The sequence below is a fragment of the Lineus longissimus genome, chromosome 6 (genome assembly GCF_910592395.1).
Source record: "Lineus longissimus chromosome 6, tnLinLong1.2, whole genome shotgun sequence".
NCBI classification, from domain to species: Eukaryota; Metazoa; Nemertea; class Pilidiophora; order Heteronemertea; family Lineidae; genus Lineus; species Lineus longissimus.
Genome location: NC_088313.1, coordinates 19338536 through 19363436, shown reverse-complemented (window position 1 = coordinate 19363436; position 24901 = coordinate 19338536). Strand labels below are relative to the sequence as shown.

The 24901-nt window shown below is 42.2% G+C and overlaps 2 protein-coding genes across 6 annotated transcripts in view; one reads left to right on the top strand and one right to left on the bottom strand.

Annotated features, from left to right (window-relative positions):
- The window catches only part of LOC135489850 (fibroblast growth factor 17-like), a 66202-nt gene extending 52225 nt beyond the window's left edge, over positions 1-13977 (top strand). For 4 of the 5 annotated variants that reach the window (XM_064775439.1, XM_064775437.1, XM_064775436.1 and 1 more), the window contains 2 exons: positions 6029-6049; positions 10241-13977. In XM_064775439.1, the coding sequence (XP_064631509.1) occupies positions 6029-6049; positions 10241-10555 (336 nt within the window). In that variant the 3' untranslated portion in view covers positions 10556-13977. The remainder of the gene's footprint in view (positions 1-6028; positions 6050-10240) is intronic. The other variant, XM_064775440.1, reaches the window with a different exon arrangement.
- Positions 13978-21074: 7097 nt separating this feature from the next.
- Positions 21075-24711, bottom strand: LOC135489847 (BRCA2 and CDKN1A-interacting protein-like). The gene is made up of 6 exons (XM_064775426.1): positions 24563-24711; positions 23996-24151; positions 23741-23839; positions 23206-23384; positions 21762-21927; positions 21075-21442 (listed from the first exon to the last, which is right to left on the bottom strand). Exons 1-6 carry the CDS (start codon positions 24704-24706, stop codon positions 21275-21277), a joined length of 912 nt encoding a protein of 303 aa, XP_064631496.1. The 5' UTR covers positions 24707-24711; the 3' UTR covers positions 21075-21274.
- Positions 24712-24901: the final 190 nt, after the last annotated feature.

The window sequence follows — 24901 nt, the reverse complement described above, 5'->3', positions numbered from 1 at the left end:
TAATCATGTCATTAAGAAACAAACAACGTCTGTTCCGAATCTCAATTGCTTAAAAAAGGCTATTGTTTTTTAATCGTACGATCGGAAATTCCCTCAGTCATTCAGACAGTCCATAAATTACCAGGAGTAACACTGAATCAAATGTATGGTGTACATATACATTGTGTATCGAATTTTTCAATGAACGGACGAGGGAAACTCCCGACACCTTCTGCATTCATTTACCTTGAATCAGGTCAAGGTGATTTTCAAGGCCGTCGTTGGCCACAATCCGCGAAGCAAGATTAGTGGTGTTTTTGATTGGTCAATATACGACAGAACGACTTACTCAACAATACTATTACAATTCGTAATGCACTATGCAGTAATGAGTTTTTGCATTACGAATATGCTGACCTCTAGCCCTGTAGCTCTATACCTTCCCAAATCGCTTCCTAATATTCCAATGGAGTAGTACATACTTGCCATAAAATCTTACCACTGTTTGCCAACAGACTAGCGCAATTTGGTCATTCGTTCGCTCGGTTTTATAAACAGATAAAGGGGATATTTCAACGTTTACTATTGCGAAAGGTTGGTTCAGAGTTGGATAATCGTGTTTGACCGGTATGGCGTTCCGGGGCAAGTTCATAGTCGGTAAACACGCCTGGTGGTCAAGGCACTTATAACAAAAGAAAAAGCATTGTAAAGGGAAAACTTTGCTCACACCGCCAGTCATCGATCTTAATATTCATGAATTAAGTTCGATTATTTATTTATTATACATTTACTTGTCTTCCTGACTGTTGATTTATCCCTTTAGCAAAACCTCAAAGGAACCGTGTCGAGATGTAACTTTACCTAATATGAGCCACAAGATTAGGAATTGAAAACTTTATAAAATGCTAAAGGATTAGAGCACAGTGCAATCTTGATAAAATCTTGGAAAATGGTCTTAAATATTAAAGTGTGTTAGCACTTTGTAAGGAACTGGGCGTTCGGCATGTTCTACATAGATTCGTATCATGAGGAATTATGCTCAAATCCCTCCTTGATCTTTCTTCGTTGACCTTAGATTTGATGGTTATCGCTTGCCGTTCAGCTTGTATTACATTTTAAGTAAAATTAATCTTCTTAAGATGGCTATCTTTTTATATATTTCTTATGCGATGTTGGCCCGTATTCTTCAATAACTAATCCAACCTGCTGGTTCTTATTCAGATGACACGAAAACATAGGTTTTTATAATAAATCAATTTATTCACCGGGACAAGAGTGTAGATTTGTAAAAACAGAAAGATAATCAACATGCGTTAAAAAAGCACCAAAAGGACATTTTTTAACAAGACCAGAGCCGAGCATAAGGGATGGTCAACTGAACCCTTGCTATGACATATATTAAAGGCGACTTGAATTTCGTTCACGCACTACCATTCATAATTATGTCACTATCTTGTGCTTTACCGCGACACACGTACGCACCTTTTTGGCCTACCAAACAATTTGGAGACCAACTATCAAATATTTGCAAGGAAAATAACCAACACTTGAAAAACTTGAAGTGAATTTCGATGGCATAAACATGTACTTACTAAATTCTGAAAGTGGAATCAAGCATATGTTAGTGTTTGAAATTATGACTTTGGGTTCAAATCTGGTACGGCGAGCGGGATGAATGAACTTGTATAACCAATAGCATTGAAACATCATCCCCTCCTCGACTGATTTCTAGTGCCCACCCTTGACAATGTCATCATTACCTACTTGCCAGTGTTTAGCCCTGGCCGCGACCCTTTGATTAAGGGCAGGCCACCATTGTCCCCGGGACCATCTAGGGACGGGACATTCGTAGGGTGAAGATTCTGCTCGTGAGGATGACACCTTTGACCACATGAAAGCTTGCGAACCCTCACCGACACGCATGTGAACAGGGCGTGACAAGGAGACTTCTTGTCGTTAAAATAGAATCACTCCAAATATTAATGTAACCTATTGACCCCAGGCTACGCCCCCTGGGACACGAGGAGGTCAGTGCGAGGGTCTTGGTCCATCAATATGAGAGTCTGGGAGCGTCCGCCCTGCAGCATGATGCGTGTAAGAAGAATTGGTTTCTTCAAGGTGTTGAAATCAACATACGTCCTCTATACGTAGACTTAGGCTCAGATCCAAGGAGCGTGCATCTCCTTCCGCCTCTGCAGTTTGAATTTTCGTGCAGTTTTCCGCTGTAAAACACCAGAAAATGGGGAACATTTAAATATAAGCTATGTGTGGCTTTACGCAAGATCCGTCGAGCTTCTGCAAATGCCAGCCTCTTTTCCGATGCCATTAGGTCAGTGACACTTTCCTCCTTAGGCACTTCTCCAAACAGCACCAGTACCCCCCGCGGTTGGGTTAGACTGTCTGGGACGAGAATAAGTCGGTTAACCACAAGATTATGATTAACATACCATATAGGGATCTGAACCCTCGGGACATATACCTCCTGTACCTTTCAATCAATTACAATATGATTTGTAATTTGGGCGCATTGTATCCTGGTACTTTCATGTTCTGCGTGGCTGCTTCGCGACTGCTTTCTCCCAAACCCCACGGTCACCTCCTCAATGCATCCATGATCATCTAAAGGGTTGAATTATATGGCCAGAGGCACCTCGAACACGATGCTGTCAACTAGCACCGAACAGCTTCTTGGTGTATATTTAGGGTCTATTTTAGAGGAGTTGATAACTAGATTGAATTTAATATTAGGAGAATTCCACCCGTTTTCACACCCTATAATTGCTTCTATTGGCAAGATGACACCCCCAGTTTACCTAGACTGGACCAGCGTTTGTTTAGGTTTGTCTGTGTCTGAATAACTACGCCAGGCAAGTTGGAATAGGCGGTACGGTCAGCTGTGACTGGGCGGTAATTCCACAGTGACCGTGTGTATTCCTTCGTAGCGAGTCAGTCTGGTGGACAAATCCTCTTGTTTTCATCGCAGCATGGAGTATCATCTGGTGACCCTTCTCGGAAACCAGTTGGACGCTCTTTCTGTTGTCTTGTTCATTGTAATCCTTTGAGAGATCGGTGCCGCCACACGTTGCCTAGGTGGTGCGGTCATTGAAGAGGTAAAGACATGAATAATGACTAAACGTGGAGCTAAGCGGATCTGATTAAGTAACACGAAGTTGTCTCTTCTATCTCGCAGTACGTCAGAATTCATACGTACGGTACGAGGAATACATGTATTTGTATCCCTATGCCACAGTCAGTATAGACACAGTGTCCAAATGACGATGACAAATGAATGCACCAACAGGAACAGAAAAAAAGGAGCTCCAATTTGTGTACTTGCTGAGATAACAGTTTTTTACCTCGACATTTGGTGGACATTGTGTGCCTGTATTTCCAGTAGCTCAAACCATTTCGATGTAACTGTCTATCAAAATCAGTCCACAAAGCCCTTGATTTTATATTTCTCCTTGTTTATCCTAGCTCTGTAGGACACATCTAGGACAAGACACTTATTTCCGGTGGCAGTGGGTAATTTTGTTAATTAGAGACGGGGTCAGTGCGGTCTATTGCCGGACCCCCTGACTTCCTAAGGTAATAAGAAGGGCCTTCATTAAAGCACATGGGAATGCTTTTACGGCGGTGCTTTGGGTCCTTTCTTCTGCTAAATTTAATTTGATAGCATATTGGCGTCCTGTGTCAGTCTAGAGGTTAGTCCGACTCTGATCCACGTATGGCTTCCGCTGAGTTGGTGCATCGTTGATGTCACGGACTTGTGTATAGAATACCGTGGTGATGCCTTTCAATAAATGTGCTTTGGTGCTGTGGTGCTCGTCCAATAGTGTAATAGTATGAAATGTTTGGTGTGACACCGAATTCCAATTGAAAATGTTTATGCCTGTATTGGTGCACAGAAGATACATTACAGTGCATTAGTTATAAGGTTTAACGTTGGTGATGCTCTAAACGAAGGTGCAAAGATTATAGCTGCCAGATATCAGTCCTTTCACACAGAAATGGACCGGAATTTCATGTTGAAAACTCTTGTAAAGGCCCGGCATTTGCCCATTTATAGGTATCTCGAGTTATACCCAAGTACGAATTTAAAACCAATGTCCCATTAAAGAAAATTATAAGTCTATGGCAGAGGTATTGTTCGAGGCCGTACCGAGGCCTAGTTTCACTGTGTGGATTTGACGTTACTCGTCCTGCAAATGGTGAAATCATTGAGTACTGAATAAAAGTCATCAAAGTATTTGGAATTAGCTGTATGGCCAAACATCATGATCGTGATATCGATAACAATGTAACGGGAACGTTCTTACAAAGATGCCCCTCAATTCTTCAGACTATGTCATTGAAGGAACGCCGACTGATAACACTGAATGCATGTCGTTCATACATTGATCACTCTTCCAAACCAAGCTTACATTAGATGTCATGATAGATTCTCCCCACATCTCTTTTCCCGAGGCTTCATGCTTCCTGACCAATCCTGCACAGCCCTCCCTTCCTCTCCCGTAACCAAACTTCGTGAGAAACCCTCAGGCATGTTCGCACTTAAACTCCCTTCTGGCGGATTGCGAACCACGAAACCAGAGGTAGCGAACGAGATGATCCTTATATTGACGCTAGACCACTGACCGATCATCACTACACTTCTCTGAGTATACGCGGCTGCCCAAAAGGCTTGTCTTGCTCACATCAAAGAAAGAATGAAAAATGTACAGAAATACCAAGTTACCCTCACTGTGATTCGAAACACAGGTCTTAACCCCGATAGTTTAACGGTAGAGCCATGGACCGGAGGAACGTTTTTGAGTGTTTCCCCTAACTGATATGAATGCTGGCAGATTGACAGGGTTGTCTGTTTCCACTGTTTGCAAAGTCATGGTCTCTCTACCTGTCTATTGCATGGAAACACTGAAATATGGTGAACAAACCAGAACGTTACACCGGTCCATTGCTCTGCCGTCGAGATGGCCTGGGGCGCCCCGATAGTCAGCGGCAGACCAGTAAATTGCGAATCAAGGAAACCATATCTTTCAGTAACTTTTTCTTTCTTCCTTGATAAGGAGCATCATAGATTCGTACGAGAACCATTTGTATCTACAGCTTGACTGCAAAGAACCTCTTAAAGTTGATTTTCCTCATCTTAACCCCTAACACTCTATTCTTGTACATGTTGTGCTTGCTGTTCTTGCGTTGCGTCTTGCGTACCCTAACCAGTAATCTAATAACACCCAGAGTTATTCCTAGATGCACAAACAAGGTCATTCGTAATGACAGTGTAGTGACTGCCCCTGTTATGGAGGACCTTTAACTAAATTTTGAGATCTAACTACATCTTGTAGCTATTTTGGACGAGTGTTTCTCCATTCTCATAATTGCCGGAAGCCTACAGTTGTTATCAAGATCACTAACGACAAGGCATTGGAGTGAATGGACCTATCAAAGGGATTTCCGCATGCCGTTCTCAGAATGGTACTGACCTAACGTTTACTAAATGGAAGAAGACTAATCTTAGAGTGTCTTGATGCCTTTAGTAGGCCTACGTCTGCGTTTTCATGTCCTCCGTGTTTGTCTTGTTTCATGACGTCATCAACGCAGTGAATCCATACTGTGTTTGAAGGCAACTGTTGTAGATCTTAGCACTTCATGTTCTGTTGATTTCTAAAGGAAATGTGCATGGGTTTGTTTACAATTAGGAAAATTACATAACCAGACTAATGATTGGTGAGATATGACGTGTTATTTCAAACTAATGTCATTACTCATACGGATAAATCGCTGATCTAGTCTTTATCAACAAGCATGGCCATTTTTATGTCTCCTAGTTTGTGGTTGTTGTTAGGGAATAAACCTCTTGCACTTCAAGGCCTTACACTCTTTGATGCAGCGAAGAGGAGACATTCCCGAAGCAATAGCTAAATACACGTGGCGTGATAGTGCATGTTGCCTGGGCTTTCCATCATCATAGTCAGAGATCCTCAACTATCAGTCAATGATGGAGTAATCTGATACATTCTTTTTATCTATTTCCTGATATATTCAGCACAAGTCAGAAACGATGAAGGTAAAATAAAGAGTTTCCCTTCTAAGTTTGGTAACGTACTGCCTAGTTTATAGACTTAATGTTGATTTAACAGGTCGAATTGAATGCCCCCCTCGTGTTCGCGCTTAAGGGGCAGACACGAACACTAATAATGCCTTGTTTTTGTTATAGGCTATGACGATTCCTAGGTCATCCTTGCTTTTGCAGCACGTTAACACCTCGTGACCAATTTCCCCTTGGTTACAGGTTCCGTGTGCTCCGTAGATCCATCACTATGGGATTCATTGCTACGCGCATTGCGACATGCTGTGCATCAACGCCTAATAACCGCGTATGAATATTTTTGCGCACGCTGCCCCTTTTCATTCCTTGCTACATGTAACACCTGGCGCAATATAATGCACTGACAACAGCGAGCGTTTCATTATTCTTAATATTTACTTGTAGAGTAGAGACTTCGTTACCTAATTGCAAGTGGACCATCAGGGCTAACAGTCTTCATCAACCCAGCGTTTGGATTGCAAATGCTAAATAGCTCGCGTCATCCGAGACGCATACTGAGTGACTGCACTCCGCTTCCGAATATAATATTCCACCGTTCTTAAAATTAGGCCCAAGACCAAAAGCAAAAGAGAAAGAGCTATTTTCTTTTAACATTGGTAATCACCAAGCTGGTATCACCTGAACACCAGCACGGTATCGAATCCTCCGTAGATTATGAATTGTCGGCCCCCTATGTGAACTGAGGCATTTCATGTTTTACCCTGTCGAGATCCCCCTCAGCCGGGATTGCAATGCCAGGAAACAGAATGACTTATGAGTGAGTGTTGTCATTTTCTTTTGTCTGAAGTGGGAACAGGTTCAAGGGTTACCGACCCGCAACGACGCGATGGAGAGATACATTCTCATTTGACAGTTAATGATAACCTTAATACTTCGAGACATATCTGTGAGGTGTGTTAAGCCAGATTCAAAATTGGATTGTACAATATCATCATCTCTATAGTATGATATCACCATCCACATTTCTACTTTCCCAATGTGTTTGCCCGCATTCTCAAATGCGAAATTGCTTATTAATTTGAGAGGATAAAAGCTTAATTATTTGCACCCTATGTTGAGTTGCCCCCTGCCCTGCCCGACTGTCTGCGAGGTGCCAGTGGGGTATTGTCGAACCGGATCATTAAGGGAGAGGTCATGACATGAGCGTTGGTTGTGAGACGTGTCCCATAAGAGGCTTTTCAATTTGGGGATTAGGATTCAGATAACACTTGAGAAGAAGCACGTACGAATGCCCTTGACATCGTCTTTCGCCGACATTTACTCAGATAAGCTGGTAGGGAGAGAAAACCCTGGAAATTAGCCGGAATCAATAATTATTACTGTGGCTTCGATAATGTTGGTGAGAAAGAAACAGACTGTGTCTAATTAATGTCCCATTAACGGGGCTTATGAATCAGTGAGTCCGAAAGTCATGGACAGATTTAATTTCGCACTGGGTCAGAGAAGTCGTGCAAGCAGCTCAGAGCAAATCCTCTCAGGTTTAGGTTGCCAAGGTATGGGAACTTACGAACACGGTCACTGGATGGACTATTTCGAAGTAGATCAAACTTCAATAGTCCATCTCGAACGGTACCCAATAGTTCACACCAGTGGTCTCAGTGGACAAGCGTAAGAACCATGCTGTTGCCAGTGTGGCTGTAGTGGGGTCGCGAGAGATGAAATCTCATGAACCTGCAGAAGAGTTGAACATATCTTCTCCTCTTTGATGTCATTGTTACAATCTCCCGGGGAATGGTGTAGACATTCTCAAGTGGTTTCACACCAGGGCGGGCCGCTTTATCAAACACATGTCCAGTCCTTGTCACGGTTTTCATCCGGCACCAAGGTCCCCTGACAAATGAAAATAGATTATTGCTAATCCATTACAATTAACGACGAGCAAATAAGCGAAATTCCATTTGATTGTCGTCTGCTTGTGTCGCCTGGGGAAAGAGCCTCATTGAACAAGAGCATCTTCCTTTCAAATGTGATGAGTATCTTTTGTTGACGACAGAGACAAAATGGAATATATCGCCACATACTAAAAGTGATATCCACTCATGAACCTCAAAGTGAGCTTCTTCTTGCTGCATCTATCTTAACGAATGCGATGGCATTTTTAGTATGAACTTGTCATTATCAAAGGTGATGTTGCTAAAGACAATCATAGTGGTTGAGGTTTGCGTTCTAACCTATTCAGCACCATTAGAGTTCTTCCTGGTGAAGTTTTTCCATATCTGTCGAGGTCGAAGACACATGCATGCACTGAAACGAACGCGAAAGTTGGCGGCGAATATAGCCCAGCGCAGCATCAGGGAATTTTACTTCAATTTCAGATTTTAGCCACAGCAGAGTTTTTCTAAACAGATTCGCAACAACACTGGTGCTGATAGCGCAATGCGTCCTAACTGTCATCTCTTCATTGCAATTGGCGTCTTCTGCAACGCGCAAGGAGTAACTGCGATATGAAAACCGCCTTTTTCATCTCATATTTCTATATAACGTTAGAGACACGCGCATCTATTTCCGCCGAATCATCTCGCAAAGCTTGCATAACCATCCGCTTGCTCTATCCAAAAACAGCTTTCGAATAAACCAGGTCTCAAATGCTCAAATATGCAGTGAAAAAAATCTTAAAGTACGGTTACACGTACACGTATATATGTTCGGGGCGGTTTCTCCGAAGAGCTGTTTTGGTGGGGTCAGGCTCACAGGCTCGTAAAATCCGGCCGACTGGCACCTGCAACAATACGAAAAACAACAACCTTGGGACAACAACAACAACAAACATGCCCTACCGCGGGTGCGAGCCACTGCTTTCGGAAGTCATCTCTAACATCCATACACCCACTTTTACTGACATCACAACATTGCACAATAGAGCTAGGCTGTTCAAGCAGTGTCGGTGCCGACTTGAAAGGCAATTCAAGAATCCTGGGCGTGCGTATAGCTACTTCCATGCGATGCATGTCTTGCAAGCACTACAGCGGACTTAAGACCCTGTCTATTCCGATGCGATATCAGTTGACTCTATCGCGTCAGATAGCCGGCGAAGTCAACCCCCAATGCTGTTTGAACGTCATTTACTCTAAAGCACCCATCTAACACTCTTCATTCACCAGTAGCTCAGTAGTTTTCATAATACACTATGAGTGACTGTACCTTTTTTTATCGCCATACCGACCTTGAGTGAATTGAAGTATTCATGTTCTCTTTCCTCTATTTCAATCTGAAGTGGTTTGATTTGAATGACCGTGTGAATTTGTGACCTAACTAAACTTGTAACCTCACACCAGAGCCAGGTACAGCAAGCTGCATTAAACGAACTTTGTGACGTGAACCTGCAGTAGGATTTGAAACAACCCAAAGAGGATGAACGTTGTATTTCGCGTTCACACCAGACTAATTCCGGACTACTTCCGGTTTGAGGATGACATACTATTGTGTTTCCATAAGCATGATAAAGGAGTGATTTAGTGTCAACAAAGGGCTATCCAAACACACCACCAATGCACCAAAACACAACTTGACTAACACACAATTTCGCATCTGTTTTCACATTGAAAGTAGGATAGTTTAGATTAGTGAAATCAGAGCACGTTTTTCTATCTTTCTGACGTCAGAAAGCGTCTAAAATAAAATGATTTCTTTGGAATGTGTAGATTTGAATAACACTGACTGCATGATATTCCATGTCCCATATCAAAGATGTCTTTGCCATTGTTCAACTAATAAACAGGATAGCCCAGTTGGCAAGAGGACAACGTCCAAATGGACTGAAGTATAAACACGGCCAATGAGAGGCCTGCACCTGTGCAAGTTCAAATGATATTATATCCCAAAGTATGCTACTCTAAACGGTCCTACGTTATGCCAATAACTGTGTAATCAAACTCAACAATATCATCAGGCATTCTAATACAATGGGCTTCACCTTGGTTATAGGAAATAACGTGCATCGACTTTCAAGGGCGCGCTTTATCATTCTATTACGTCGCGCGTTCTCGCCCTTGATAACCTACCTTTCTCACTAAAGCAACTCAATCAAAGCCTCTATCCTTAATATTTGGTGGTGCAACCATTACTAGATTATACGCGACAATGATGTCATTTGGCGCCATCTTTGATTTCACAGCCATGTTTGCTTACCTTTCCTATCTTCTTTTGCAGCACGCTGGTGAGAGTGAAAAGTGTTTATTCGTAGAAAAGCTGATGAAAAATGACTTTTACCAATACGAATCTGTGGCGAACCCACTATGGTACATTGGATTCAAGAAAAATGGCAAACCGCTGAAAGGGTACGATGCTGCCAATCCCACTAGAGAGAGGTGCTTTTTGTTTTTAAAGAAAGACGTTGAACAAACGACAGACAGTGGGCAAGGACCCGGACCCAATGTGGACTTCAGCAAACTTTATCATTTACTAAACCCTCGGCATCGGCATGAGCATCGATCGCCGTCGCGAAGACGAGCTGCACGTCCATGACGAGTGTAAAGAGCACATATATCATATCATCACTGCCAAAGTATGCGGGTCAAAATGGCCGGATCTATTCAATCTGCCATGGATTACGTCACGTGACTCTTCAGCCCAAATGGTGGCAAGTGGAGTACTGATTCACGTCGATTGCAGTTTGCAGTATTGCTCTGTTCAGCAATGCTTGGATTGTGTGATTAGCTCAGGGGAAGTCAGCGGCCATATTGAAATCTAAGTGGACGCCGTGTTTGTCAGTTCTGATCATGGCGTCAAACGGACGTCTTAAGCTGTTTCCAACCACGTGATTGGTGTTGTATACGAGGCCAGTAGTGTCAGCTGATAAGTCGAGTTGACGAACAACACCAGCTCTCCTGCACAGGAGACAAGAAAATGGCTTACGGTTATTTATTTGAACGCAATATTCTATTTCAAAGATAAATGCATTTATTCCTGACGACTGTATAGTCCTCATGCTGGGGTCGGATCGGAGGACCCCAGTTATATAGTTAGTGGACATTGTTGTCATTACTGTTGACATCGCCGGGTTTGCTTCGATTACTGGGCGATCGTGTATCTTCAGTGTGCTAGTATCTCTACGTAGAACTTGTTCGACCGAATACTTCTTGTGTGTAGGCTATACTAACTTTGCCGCATGTATTGTGTCGTCTCTACCTCTTTTAACACAAACGTTGTCTTCAGACAGATACGATATAACTGTCATCACATCATATTGTACTTCAGGATAAATATACTGTCATTTCCGGATGTTACATCATAGCATATTACGTCATATACACGTGACGGTGATACTGATTTAATGAGATCTTCAAGATGGCGTCTGTAAGGATGAATGTTCTCGTGGTGGCTGATAGAGGGCGCGCTTTGTTAACTTTATATTTTTTGTATTTTTCTATTTTACATCCAGTGTTTGGGTGACCCTCTTTGAGTGTAAATATATCCGACTTCAGTAGGCACAAGGGGGGGGGGTTGGACGGAGGAGAGCTCTTTAGGTGTAAATAGAACACTACAGGACAAAAATCATGATGATTGCTTGAAATTTGCACCAATGTTCCTTGTTCTCAATAGATAGGGAAACTAGACATGCTCTTAGAAGTTTAGGAAAATCGTTTCTGGACAGATGTCTGAAGGAATGATGATACTTTTGCGAATATTTGTCAGTCATATAAAGTACGATTGCCACGCAGTCGGTGTAACTGAAGTACGGAGATGATAGTGACCAGGGTTCGTTCCAGCAGGAGGCAGCGACTGCAAGGGATTCTGTCAAATTGACATGCACATGGTGGGTTTTAGATGGCAAAATCATCTTTTACCGTCTTCACACTTTTTGGTATGCAGCACATGGCTTGGTTACTCTGAAATTAGAACCGTAAGTTTTTATTTTGTATGACGCCGGTTTGTCAAACCTAGGATACATTTTTAAAATTCGGGTTGGTCATACCAAATGAAGTGCAGCGTTGTATTTAACTTACGGTCTTTCATGAAACTGACCATTTCTTTCGCTTTCACCACATGGAGACGCAATCCGTTCATTGTTTAACTCCGTCATTCAATCATTTCTCAAAGCAGAATTTATCCAATCAGAAGTGCTTAATCCTGCATAACCGGGTAGTTGTTAGAAACCTGGCAGTCTCATACTTCTGGTCGCATTGTTCAATCAGAAGTACCAATTCTGCATCACCGGTGCAGTTGCTTTTTAATGACCAATAACAGTTTGTTATTTTGCGGAACTTCTGGTCAGTTACGCTTTCGGGATTGGGTGACTTGAGCAGACGATAATCTAAGAATTTCGTTGATATCTGAATAGCATGTAGATTGATTTCTTAGATTATTGGCCGTTGGATGACGGATTTGATTGTCTCCATGTTAGCTTAGGTTTCGCATTACATTATAAGGGATGATAGTAAATGCTTTCGTTTTAATAGTCTTTATGCCTTATCCGTTCAACCCCTCGAATCTGTGCTGGGGGCTGCCCAAGATTTCATCAAAATGTCCAGGGGATGACAGCACTCCTTACTCTAGTCAACTCATTTTTCTGCGCACATGGGAAGGTCATTCTTACTGGGGTAACTCGAATAGGAATTTTCTCGGTAGGTCAGTGAACCTTATCAGGTTCGACATCAACATGCCCGTAAGAAATGGGAGGGTTACAATGTAACTCTTGGCATTCAAGCATCAGCGATGGGTATCCAGCTGCCACTTCGCTAAAACGGCTTAAAGTTGTTGACTCGACCAGTCCTAGATCAAGTAAGCCTACCGTCGGGTCGATGTCGATGTGTATGGTCCTTTCGTAAACAAAAGCATGTTTCTCCGGGTTTATGTGCGAAATCATTGTTGATTTTAGTGAAAAGCCTTTTCCGTGAAAAAAAATTGCATAATGATAAACAGTTGCTATCAATGGAATAGTGAACGTTCTGTTTTAGTTTTTGATAATGGCCGGTTGGCCTAGAAAAACACGATTTCTTTGGGATAACTTCATGTATGACATAGGTACATGTACACCGTATACCGGTACCGCATCATTAAACTGTTTATCCATCATTGACCTTGGATGTAATTTATATCGCTAATAGAAAATCAAAAAGTGGTATTGAGGTAATACGTATATATCTATGTATACATTACAATGTACTATATCATGTCATAGGCATAAAGTGGAAAAAGAAGCGCAAAAAATAGATATTCAAATATTTGCGAGAGGGAACTTTTAGCGTAGGACCTTAGCTTATTTCAGGTGGTATGGTCCAATCATTAGTGCTGAATTCTGCCTCACCGGCGTGCTCATCTTTGCAAATGAGCCAATCAGAAGCTCCAATTTGGGGTTAGATCCTGTCCACTGCTTTCGAAAATGGGTGAACTGTTGGTAAACGTGGTAGGCAATGAAGTGTTCTGAAGAAAACTACCCACATTTTCAGTTCAGAGAGAAGTCTTTTTTTAAAGTGTGGGAAAATCCTCGCCAGAAATACGATTAAGCCAGGGAAGCGCTGGAGGTTACGTGAATACACGATTATTATCAAACGCAAATTGAGTATTATCTTCTTGGCCCCTAGTTTTTCCTCCCTTGGGATATAATTTCGGCCAGGGACCGTGTTCTCATACTACAAACGAGGCATATTTGTCCAGGTCATGTGGGCCTGTCGGTCTCTTTGATCAAGTGTAGAAGTCATTGTATAGATACAAAGTAAAGGTCCACAAGGAATTTTATCAGATGATTTAGTTGACTCAGGCAAAAGTGATTAAGATTTAAGCTTGTTTGTATGGAGATGGCGGGGGGGGGATATTACATCAATTCAGATGTTGTCACGGTGTCATCATCAGGTAGAAAGCCGTTCAGACAAATACAGATCTTCTTTGACAACGGATATGACGTCACCCTACTTCCAGTAGTTGTTTACTTACGACTTGATTTTTTTGGCAGGAATATCACCAAAACCGTTTGATAATATCTCCTTATGCACTGCGTTGGGTTTAACAGCATACAAACTTATTATTATGAAGGATGGTAAAAGTATTTTGTAGTTATAAACGAGTGTAAAAAGGATTCACGAGGAGTCAAAGATTCTGATTACCAAATGATTGCTTGATTGGTAATGTTAGTCTATCTTCTTTGGTTGACATACTGACTGATGTAGCTGCCACGCGCAGATGGCGAATCATATTTCAGTATTAATTCAGTGCGTGACTAGCGCAGTTGCTTGGTGGTACTTCCTGTAGGACATGGACTTGGCAATAGGAAGTTGGTCACGTGTATTACATCCTAACATGAACCTTGAATCTGCACACAGCATTGGGAATTACGTACAGGCAATTGATCATTCGTTTGGTTCCTGTTATGATGAAATACACTTTCTTGAAAATGAAACCAACGCATGCCGGTTGGGACTGTGACAAGCGATTGTCCCTCTCTTCTCGTTTGAGAATGTCAAGTGGTCGTGACGTCACCAACTTGGGTGTAAAAGGGGTTAAATATTGTTTCTTGATTAGGGTCATATATGTATCTTTGTGGCTTGCGGGTCATTGTATAAAGTGACTGGTACACCCTGTATAAATGAATCTCTGTGTGATACTTTGATGACGTCATGACCACGTGACAATGAAGTTGCTTTTCTGGAGGTCTTCCTGTTTGGCATGTTGTATCACGTGACATAGAACGTACAGGCGCCATGGAGATCTCATATGCAACTATTTATGTATATATGTTATGTATAATATTTGTTATATATGCCAAAGATATATTTATTTAATAAAACAGTGTAAATAATACAGAAATTGCTAGTTCTTCCAATCTGTTCAGTTGTCGCCATTCCTTTGGTGTGCAAGTGCCGTCTGAGAGCTCCTTGGGCGCCATCTTGTACAGTCAGTGACAGTCCTTCAGGACAAGAGTGGTTGACCACAACTTCATAACACGTACATACTCGTGGTAACTGACTGACTCCCCGCTAGAGTCCACCGAGCTATCACCGGGACGAGATAACTACATGGCATTCATGTCGTCTAAGAATCCTGTTAAAGAAAATTAGACTATTGGGGTGACACGACACTTCCAAGACTTTGATCGTTACCTGACACATGTAACCGTTGACCGAAAAAAGTACATGTTACAAATGACAATAAGCTACCAAAAATTCTTCTTTGAGGGATCGGTCCTTGGAATGAAGTTCCCCTTATTTTTATCAATGGATCCCAGGTTTAACTTCCCATGTACTGCATAAAGTGGTGCATTTGTCGCGGTGTGAAAAACGATCTTTCAAGTGGTACACACTGGTGAAATAGAAGTGATTGAAGCGCTTTCTGAGGACCCTCTGGCACCAAGCATTGTCTGGTGGTGTCTGATGACCCTAGCCTGACGTAGCGGACAGATAACATGCAAGTCAAGAGGGCCCATCTTCCTCGAGTAGATAATGCTTTAAGGACATCGACCTACCTTGGCACTAGATTTTCAAGGTTGACGAGGCAGTATGAGACATGCTTTAAGACTTCCATTATTAGTTGACTGCGATGAATGTTTGAAGGGTTTTACCCGTTTCTTGTGAGGCAATCGAAGAAAGATGCTGTTCTGACGGAGATGGTAGATTAGGGACGTAAGCCAGAGCAGCTAAAAGACGGGAAATACTACGACGGACAAAAACGGTGACGTTGGCGATGATAAAGCTGATGATCGTGATAATGATGATGATCATCATCCTGATGCCACGATGATGATGACGATGACGACAACGATCGGTGCTGTTTGGCAAGCTAGGATGTGTATATACCCTTAAGGAAAAAATTTGATACAGTGCTGCATCACAGATAGCTATTGATTTGCGTCAGGGATAGGACAGCGAATATAGACAACTAACTGATCGAGTATAGAGACAATGCAAGGGCAGACGAATCTCTCACAACCAGTTAATGGTATAAGTAGCACAACAGGCCATCGATGATGATATTGACAGAGCAACTCCTCAATTAGTCTCCCAGACACGCTGGCCATCTTCGTTTCAATCAAAGAGGACTTATGACCTCTTCACGTCAACAGCAGCACCGGTGGTGGTAATACTTCCTTGGAATGGCCTCTCGCAAACCCCTATCAGTGGTAGTATCTCGTTTCTGAACTGCTTTTCATTATTCTTCCTGTCCTAATTCACGAACCTCCGGAACAAAACATAATTTTTCGTTCGTATACGAAAAGGATGAATGAAGCAGACAAATTCTGTTGAAAGTGTCGCTCGGTGTTTAAAATGTATAATCGCGTTTATTAACCTATAATTACATCTAAGGCTTAACCTTAAAGGAATGCCTTATCAGTACCATCTAAATTTAGGACCCTTTGACATGCTTATGGACTTAAGATGTGACAAAGTCATTAAAGGTAAGCAAACACCACGGGTCGCCTTAGTAAAAAATTCCATCTTTTAACATGGCGTTTCCGCTAATACGTAAAGCCAAGTCCCGCGCCATAAATTCCAGGGAAGGTGGATTAGGTTTAATCCAGAGATTGATGAATACGATCGGATGGCACAAACATGTAAGTCAATCTGGCGACAGGTTTAAGAAGGATGACATTAATGGACCAGGTTTGTATTCACATTGTTATTTGTGGCTCACATAATGAGTCTAACAAGTATAATCATCCTTGTAATTATGCTTTGTGTAAACTGACGGAGTTTCACTTACACTCCGAATGCAGTGCTATAGCAGAGTCTTCGGGAAGACTAGGAGGAGTGTCTTCCAGGATTTATAGACACGAGACCGCTGGCCATCATAAATGCATATGTCACAAAATATGACTTTTCGAGTTCAGTTGGTGGAATACGGGATCTGTACCGGATAAATCATGTTCCGAGTTGTCTATTTTCGCTCAAATCTCGCAGTAACCATGCACTGGCCGATTGTCAATTTCTTCGTGGCACATGGCCAGACTATAGGCTATTGATTAGTTCTGCAAGAAAGCGAAAAGGATTTCTAATTATGACAGAGTTACACCAATAACATGTTTGCGAGCCGAATCGGCCAACATCGTTTCTAGCCACTCGTGACGCCCTGAGTCCGAAGGCTGTCGTGGAGACTGTCGTTCGGCCTCCCTAATTGGCCACTAGACTGTGAGCACGGCGGAACTGATAGAAATATCATCCAGTAATATCATATGTTTCGGCGCGGAACTCTTTTTATTGGTCTCGTGGTGAAGAATACTCACACTGAGTTATATCGATTTTGGAGACAAAGAAAACAAAGAAGATCAAGACGAATGTGTCGTGCTCGTATGGATTTGAAGACAGTCGCATGTCCTGTGCCTTCTCCTGAGATATTGACGTGGTTGTCGACCTGGTGATTGTCTTCGGCCATGGGACTCCCGGTACCCTTTCTCATTCATTTGTCTAGAGAGATGGCCTGGATTGATCTTAGCCCTTTTAGCCCTCTTCATGAACCTCTTTACCAGAAGCGCTGGGCCTCGGCCTGGATGAAGCGAAATCGATACGATCACTAGCATCATTACGATGATTGACCGTAGAGATAACTTCCAGATACAAACCTATTGATTGGCTATCGATTGTGGTTCCTGGAAATGGCTGTGATCCAAGTCCCATCGCCATGAATATCGCCTGATGCGTCAGACTGCGGTTTACGCAACGTCAACGGGAATTTTCCGTTTCACCAACAAGGGTGGTGGGACCATTGCAGAATACTGCCAATGACCTAGGTCGAGACAGGCCTTCACACGTTGACGATGTTCCAAGACCACTCATCAGACACTTTACAATCCTCCAAGCAAAAAAAGAAACAAATTTATTGCGTTCGTATTCATGCAAATGATTTGGTTTTCTCTGACAATCTGATGTGGATCGCCCGGGACGAACCCGGAACAATCGCCCGCAAAATGGCATCAAGGTGGGGCAACTCGTAGCCATGGTGATGTCGCGTATCTCTTTAGAAGCTGGGGTCACCCCCCTGAAGCGACAAGACATAAAATCTAACCAAAAAAAGATGTTACAAAATATTGTCAACTCACTATGTTTCTGCTTGTGTGGCCAATAGTCTTCATCTATCATATGGGACATCACATCTTGTCCCACGATTGTCACGCAACGACGCCTGCTTCCAAAAAATCACCGAGAGAAATTCCGTTATTACAATGGGTCTCTAGACCGTGACGGTGTCTCTGTGAACTACTGTTTCGGGGTTAGGTACCTGGCTGGCTCGATTCTCATGATTCAAGAGCATTTTGTCGCCTTTTCATGTTCAAAAGGAAATACAGGTATACAATTATTTCTAACTATCAGTTTTACTTTTTGATGCCAGTTGCGTGCTTCTACGAAACTTCAATGATAGCGGGACCACCATGCTGTCTCGGGAAGGTTGGGTTGATAATGCCCGTGCGATTTGACATTTTTATCAGAGCGTATTTTTAGTGGGATTGACTGCTTTTCCCGCCATCAACGTCCACGCATGGAGACATATATATTGCTAAGTGGCAAAGTGCTTAATTGATCTTTCCATTCATCCCAACTAGGTCTTTTGAGGACATAGTCACAACCACTGTTAGTTATCAAATCTTAGTACATGCAACGTTGTTTGATTTTCCTATTTCGCCGTTATACTAAATCTGGGGAAGGAATGGGCCCACGGTAAATTCTTGCACAAATTTGCATGTACTAAATCCAAATGGATTGAGTCTAATTCTGTTTACTATTGTCAAGGATAATGTTGCAAAACACAATTAACATTTCCACTAAATTCCTTACTTGTTTGATGGAAGATTTGTCTTTGACAAAAGTCAAGTACTCGGCAGTATAAATAGGGGCAGAACCCTAGTATACACGCATTATAGCTGACCATGTTGAGGCTTAATGGGTCGAAAAGTACACTAAATTGACTTTTCGAGAACGAGAATTTCTTAATCAGCAAAAGTCTGAGTGAACGATTATTGTAGAAAAACACTGACACTTTGGGTGATTTAAGCCCTCCAGGTTGGTCAAGTTCATTCTACTCGGGTAGAGACAAGGCAGGCCAGGAATCCGAGTGGGCATATGTCTATAAAAACGACCCACGGTTTCTTTGCAGTGCATGGGAACTGCATTTCTCGTCAGGTTGTGACTTTTCATATAATACTTCGGGTGTCTAAGATCCCTTTCACACCGGCCCAATGCGCGGTAAGCCCCAGAGACACCTCTTAACAAAGGAAGGAACTACGACAACAATTTGGTCTTCACTGGGCCGTGGTCGGTGTGAATGAAATGGTGGTCGGGGAGCGAGAGTCCCTGTCGTAACAAGGCTTCAAAAGCGGAGTTTCGGTCCGGGAAGGAGAGGTCCTCGTCACAGCAAGACTTCCATAGCAGAGTTTCGACCCAGGGAGAGGATGTCGTGTAACAACAAGGTCGCTATAGCAGTTGTCTTGACACAACGAGGCTCCTATAGCAGGCAGGGTTTCGGTCCGTAGATGAGATGGCTTGTCACAGCAAGGTCCTTAACCACATGTCCTTGTCACAACCTGGCCGAAGAGATTTCTCTTTTTTCTCTTTTCTCTTTTTCCAAGAGATAAAGGTGAACCCATCCCAATGGTCACATACTTTCGCCTGCATCCTCATCAGTTTCTGCGTAGCCGATGCGTCCCCATACGACCTTTGAACGACTCTTCTATTTGAGACAAAATTGGGTTAGCTTCAGCCCATTGAGGCCGTATGAATTAAAGTTTTCGCAATCATTGAACAAAATCTTTTACAAAGAATACAGCAGGCCACCGTGAAGACGCAACAACTATTCCTTGGTTATTTTTTAACTTTACAAATTCTGAATTTATCGTTTCGGCCACTTTCAATTCAGCGCACCAACTCCAAGTTTTGTCGTCTTTTGTAAGCTGAATGCGATGTTGAAAAGAATGCTCCTATTTATTGAAAACAAGAATCAGAAGAAAGAAATGGTATTAAAAATGATTGACACCATCCGAACTGCCGGCCGATTCAGAGTTTATGTTTTGTATATTGGCTGGAGGTTCGACTGATGGGTACTCTCCCAAGAAGACTGTTCACCGGGCGCAATACAACTTGGCATTGGCTGTGAAGCCGGTGTAACGGTAATGAGTGTCTCTCTGGAAAACTCCGATGATAATTCTTGAGGCCGTCATAGAAGTCGTGAACCATCTTGAGGTGCCGTTAATTTTGATTATATCGCATATAGGAATCTGATGTCGTCCGTATTGACACAACTAACCCATACTGGGACATCTAAACAAGCTGATCAATCTCACGAGAATCTTGTCGCAGTCAGTGAGGACACTGTCACAACTTGTCCAACTTGACATTGTCAAGGACGGGAAGAAGACAACATGGTCACAACTTGTCATCACCACAAGGCATTGGTCCGCGGAGTATTCCGTGTCACGGCAAGTACTAGTCCTCATAAGCAGGTGTCCTGGTCTCATAAACAGTTTGGTCAGGATATCGGACAACTCGGTCTCAATAGAAGATGACTGCAGAGACATCTTTCAAGAAATGGTGGAACAATTTCGTCTTTGCAAAATATGCCAATTGCAGATGTAATCGGTCCAAGGACAAGAGCACAACCTGATTTAGCCATACCACATTGTGCTTGTCCTTTCCAAACTGAGGACGAGATCACAACCTCATATGCCATATGAGCAACCAGCACACATTGAGGACTTAATATAGCCGGACCTGGGCTTAACACAGACTCAGTCACAACCTGTCAATAATGACATACCCAGATTTTGTATTGGGACCTAATCTTAGCCAACCTGAGACAAAGTCACAACACAAGACAACGTGTGGCCTGTACACTGCTGCCATCTAGCAATAACTTCTGTAACCATTACATGGATTCTTCAAAGGAGACAATAACAGCCAACCAAAGACAAAGTCACAACACAAGACGCCTGGCCTGTACACTGCTGCCACCTAGCAATAAGTTCTGTAACCATTACATGGATACTTATGCCAGCCGTCCAGAAAACTACGGCACCATGAGTTATTCAGGACATGGAGGTATTATTAATAATACCTCCATGTTCAGGATAGCAGCATTAGCTAACAGAAGAATAATTTCAGTGAAGACGATTGTTAATTTTATTCACATCTTTCTCCATATTTTGGATGACTTAAAGTCACCTCATAGCCACTCTGAATTCTGAAGTCAAAGTGTGTCACCAATGTTCAAAGACGCACTAGTTATAATGATCCCTTACAAGTCCAATTCATATATAGTTCTTTCTGACTAAGAGAAGACCTCTGTCAGTCTCGTGACAATATTATCGAGCCTTTCCGCTGGGAAAACCATGACTGTTCTATAGGCATCCATTTCTTCATCATCTTCATCCCATGACCCACCTACGGCAGAGTCGTGCTCTTTGGTCACACAATAGTCAAATGTTAACATGGCCTCCTGAAATAGTCAAAGGAAAACAGTAAGTACAACATGTCAATGACTTTAATTGTGAAAGTTACTTTGTTTTAAATGTATCAATCAGCTGAACAACCATTTAGTACGTTCATTATCAAAGCACAACCTCATGCGCATCAATGATTGCAGCTTAATGTGTCTTCAGTGCAGAAGGTAAGTAGTCCACAAAAGGTTACACCCTTGGTGAAGCACTATGCTCACATTGTGGCTTTACCGTACTCTTGCGATGTATGATGAGACAACCACTATCTCCACTTTAGTATCAATTCCTTAAATTCTAGTCAAGACGATGAACGCATACCTGTTGAATGAACTCCTCCTCCTGGTTGACATATGTTAAATCCTCGTTCTTGTTGCCTTTAGATTTTGCGTTATTTCCCACTTCCTTCATTTTATATGTCTTGGCGATCATCAGATACAGATCATACTGCTTCGACTTCTTCTTGTTTGCAGCTTCAATTTCTTTCCTGCAGAGAGAAAATAGAGACAGTCTTGTGGTCAAATGGTAATAAACAATGGAATACAGAGGCATATACAGGCAAGTCCACAGGGGAGTAACCCTGGGACCACCATCAGGATCTCCTAGCAGCTTCCTATAGTCCTCCTTTAAGACTTGGGTCACTGTGTGTTAATCTCAGCAGAGCTCTGTACATCACTCATAGTTTCATAGCAAACCCATTCCTACACCGGGCCCAGGAGAAGCAACCCACAAATTCAATATCATACAATATTGGAAGTTTCCAATATAACCTCATCATCAAAACACTGCACGTGCTTTGAAGATAACAACAAAACACAAACAGAGCAGCCTCTTTGTGTTTTGTCACCTGGCAACAAACCAACGTCACAAAATCGATACCGCGATTTTAAACGTCTGGTGATCTTTCTCAACCGGACGTTACAAAAAGTCTCAAGAATAGTGATTTCGGAGGTTTCATGCTGGATCAGTTCAACAACTGGCAACAAAACACATAAATACAGCAAGCGATCGTTCGAAAACTTGGCCTTGATAACAAGCCCTCATGAACTTATTTGCAGCTTCAATCAATAACTCAGACCCCAACATCCCACAAAGTATACAGTCATAAACAGAAATTTCTTTTCTTAAAAATCTTATTGTTTCAAAAATTGAAATTTCTTTACATAAGAATTAAATATTGATGATTATACACATGACACATTATCGACTATCTCAAAAGCGGCTCATTTTTAGAATGTTCTATGCATTAACGAGACACGCCCCCGGGGTAAGCTGTCAATACGTGGCTATTATTCATGTTTCAACGAGATTTAACCAGCATCAAATTTGTTGTCAATCAAGGGTGCATCAATAGAACTTGGATAAGCTAAATATAGATGTCTATTTATAGCAGGATGGCATGGTGCGAGGAAATAATAGCATTGAAGTGAATGGATTTGAAACATGTCTACAATCTGAAGCGAATGCAGCAATGTGTAAACTGCGGGCATGGTGCATTGATTACCTGACAATGGATGCATTGCAAATTCATCAATTTAGAATTTGTCTTTTATCCAGAATTAGGTTTCTTTGCAAGATCATGTGTTTTACCCCCGTTTTGATCAGGTTTATGCAAGGTCTTCAAGGTGTTCCAACTTTTTAATGCTGTCGTTTGCAGAAGCTTTGACCTTGAAGTTTCAGCTTTAGTTGAAGCGATGAAAATCCAGGATACCCATAATTATGTGGATGAATTTGAATGAAATAAAGAGCCTAATTCTGTACTTACTTTAGTGATGTGAAGAGTGGCACTGATACTTGTGGTGGCAGATTGATGAATCGTTCGTTCACAATGAAACCGATCTGCTTGCTGTCGAACATGGCCCTGAAGTCGGCTAACTTCTTGCTGTTGCACTCTTTACACCTTTCCAAGAGTAACGATTTGAGTTGTTTTGAACACGTACTGTCCTAGAATGAAGGAAACAAACAACAGTTAGTTGAAGTTAACAACCTACGATTTGGCACAATCAACAGTAGTGGGTTTAGCAGCCTAGCATCAATTCCGTATTTTACCATTGAAACTTTTGGACTTATGCTTAAACTTTACTGGTAACATTGGCAATGTGTGACGACATGCTTGAACCTCCTTTCAATGATGGCCTCATCGCCATCAATGTTGATAAATCCTGATGTTTCAGACTACGTGTATCATTGGCTGTATTGATCAATACATCAAAATTTTTACACTTCAGACATCCTGTAACCAGGTAGATGTACCAAAAGTCTATAATCATAATCTAAATTCTATTTTGAATGTAACCTACCTTTGAAAGATCGACCACAGACGTGAGGCCAAAGACAGGCTCAATGGTTGCATCATCATCATCACCATTATCATCATCATCAGGAATATCATCAACTTGCTGCAACAAGAAAATGATACAAGTCAGGTACCGTCGGACCTAGACCTACAAAACAGAAAAAAACATGGAAGAATAGTTACATTTTATGGTAGGTTCTTTCTTTAGTTTACATTTTATTTTGCAAAGATACCAAACTCGGCAATTGCATTTGCTTACCTTCAGAACGCTGCCAACATTATTGTTTGAGATAACGTAATTGACCAGCTCGCCCATATCAATATCGGCCTTCAGTAATAACTGTTTCAGCAGCTGCTTGATTCCATGAAAGTCACTGTCCTGAGCAACACGTGCCTCAAAATCAACTTGGATCTCCTAAAATTGAAGAGATAATGAGATGACATAGAGTAGGTGTAGGCCTACAATATTCATTTCCATTTCAATAAACAGATAGGCTGAGCATGCGGTGAGCCGGTGTCAATGCATGAAATCCAAGACTTCAATTCATTAATCATTGGCCTGGCGTGGTGGCGCCGGCAGTCGGTACAAAGATGAGGCACCAAACAGTTAAAACAAGGCAGTGGGGCGCATAGCGGGGATCAGAGCCTATTTGAAATGGGATGTGTCGCTTAGCAGCCTGTGCACGTGTGCTTGTGTGCACTAGTGCATTCAGCGGAGCCGGAATGCATGGCCATGGATTGTCACGTGTTGTGCAATCTTGTGACGAGTGACTGTGTATGGCAACTACTGCTGAACAGTTTTAAGCGAACGAAAGTCTTAACGCACCTTGCCCTCGAATTCATTTGAGTCTTCATCTTTTTCGTCATCCGAAGATGGATCGATATCCTGCTCACTATCACTTAAATCGCCTTCTTTTTCTAGTTTTTTCATCTCATCGTGCACCGCTCGCTTTTTCATGGGCGCAGACATCTTGTCCTGTGGATAGACTAATAAGCAATGCAAAATTTTCTGCCCAACGTTACTTCCCTTCGTTGTTTTCTAATTTTCGCGTGAGACTGACTAAATCGTTTCAACTTTTTCCGCCAGAGGTCGCTGCGTCTAATGCCGCAGCAGCTGTGGCAGAGTCAGTAGGTTGAGTGAGGACTGGTCGCAATGATTACTGTC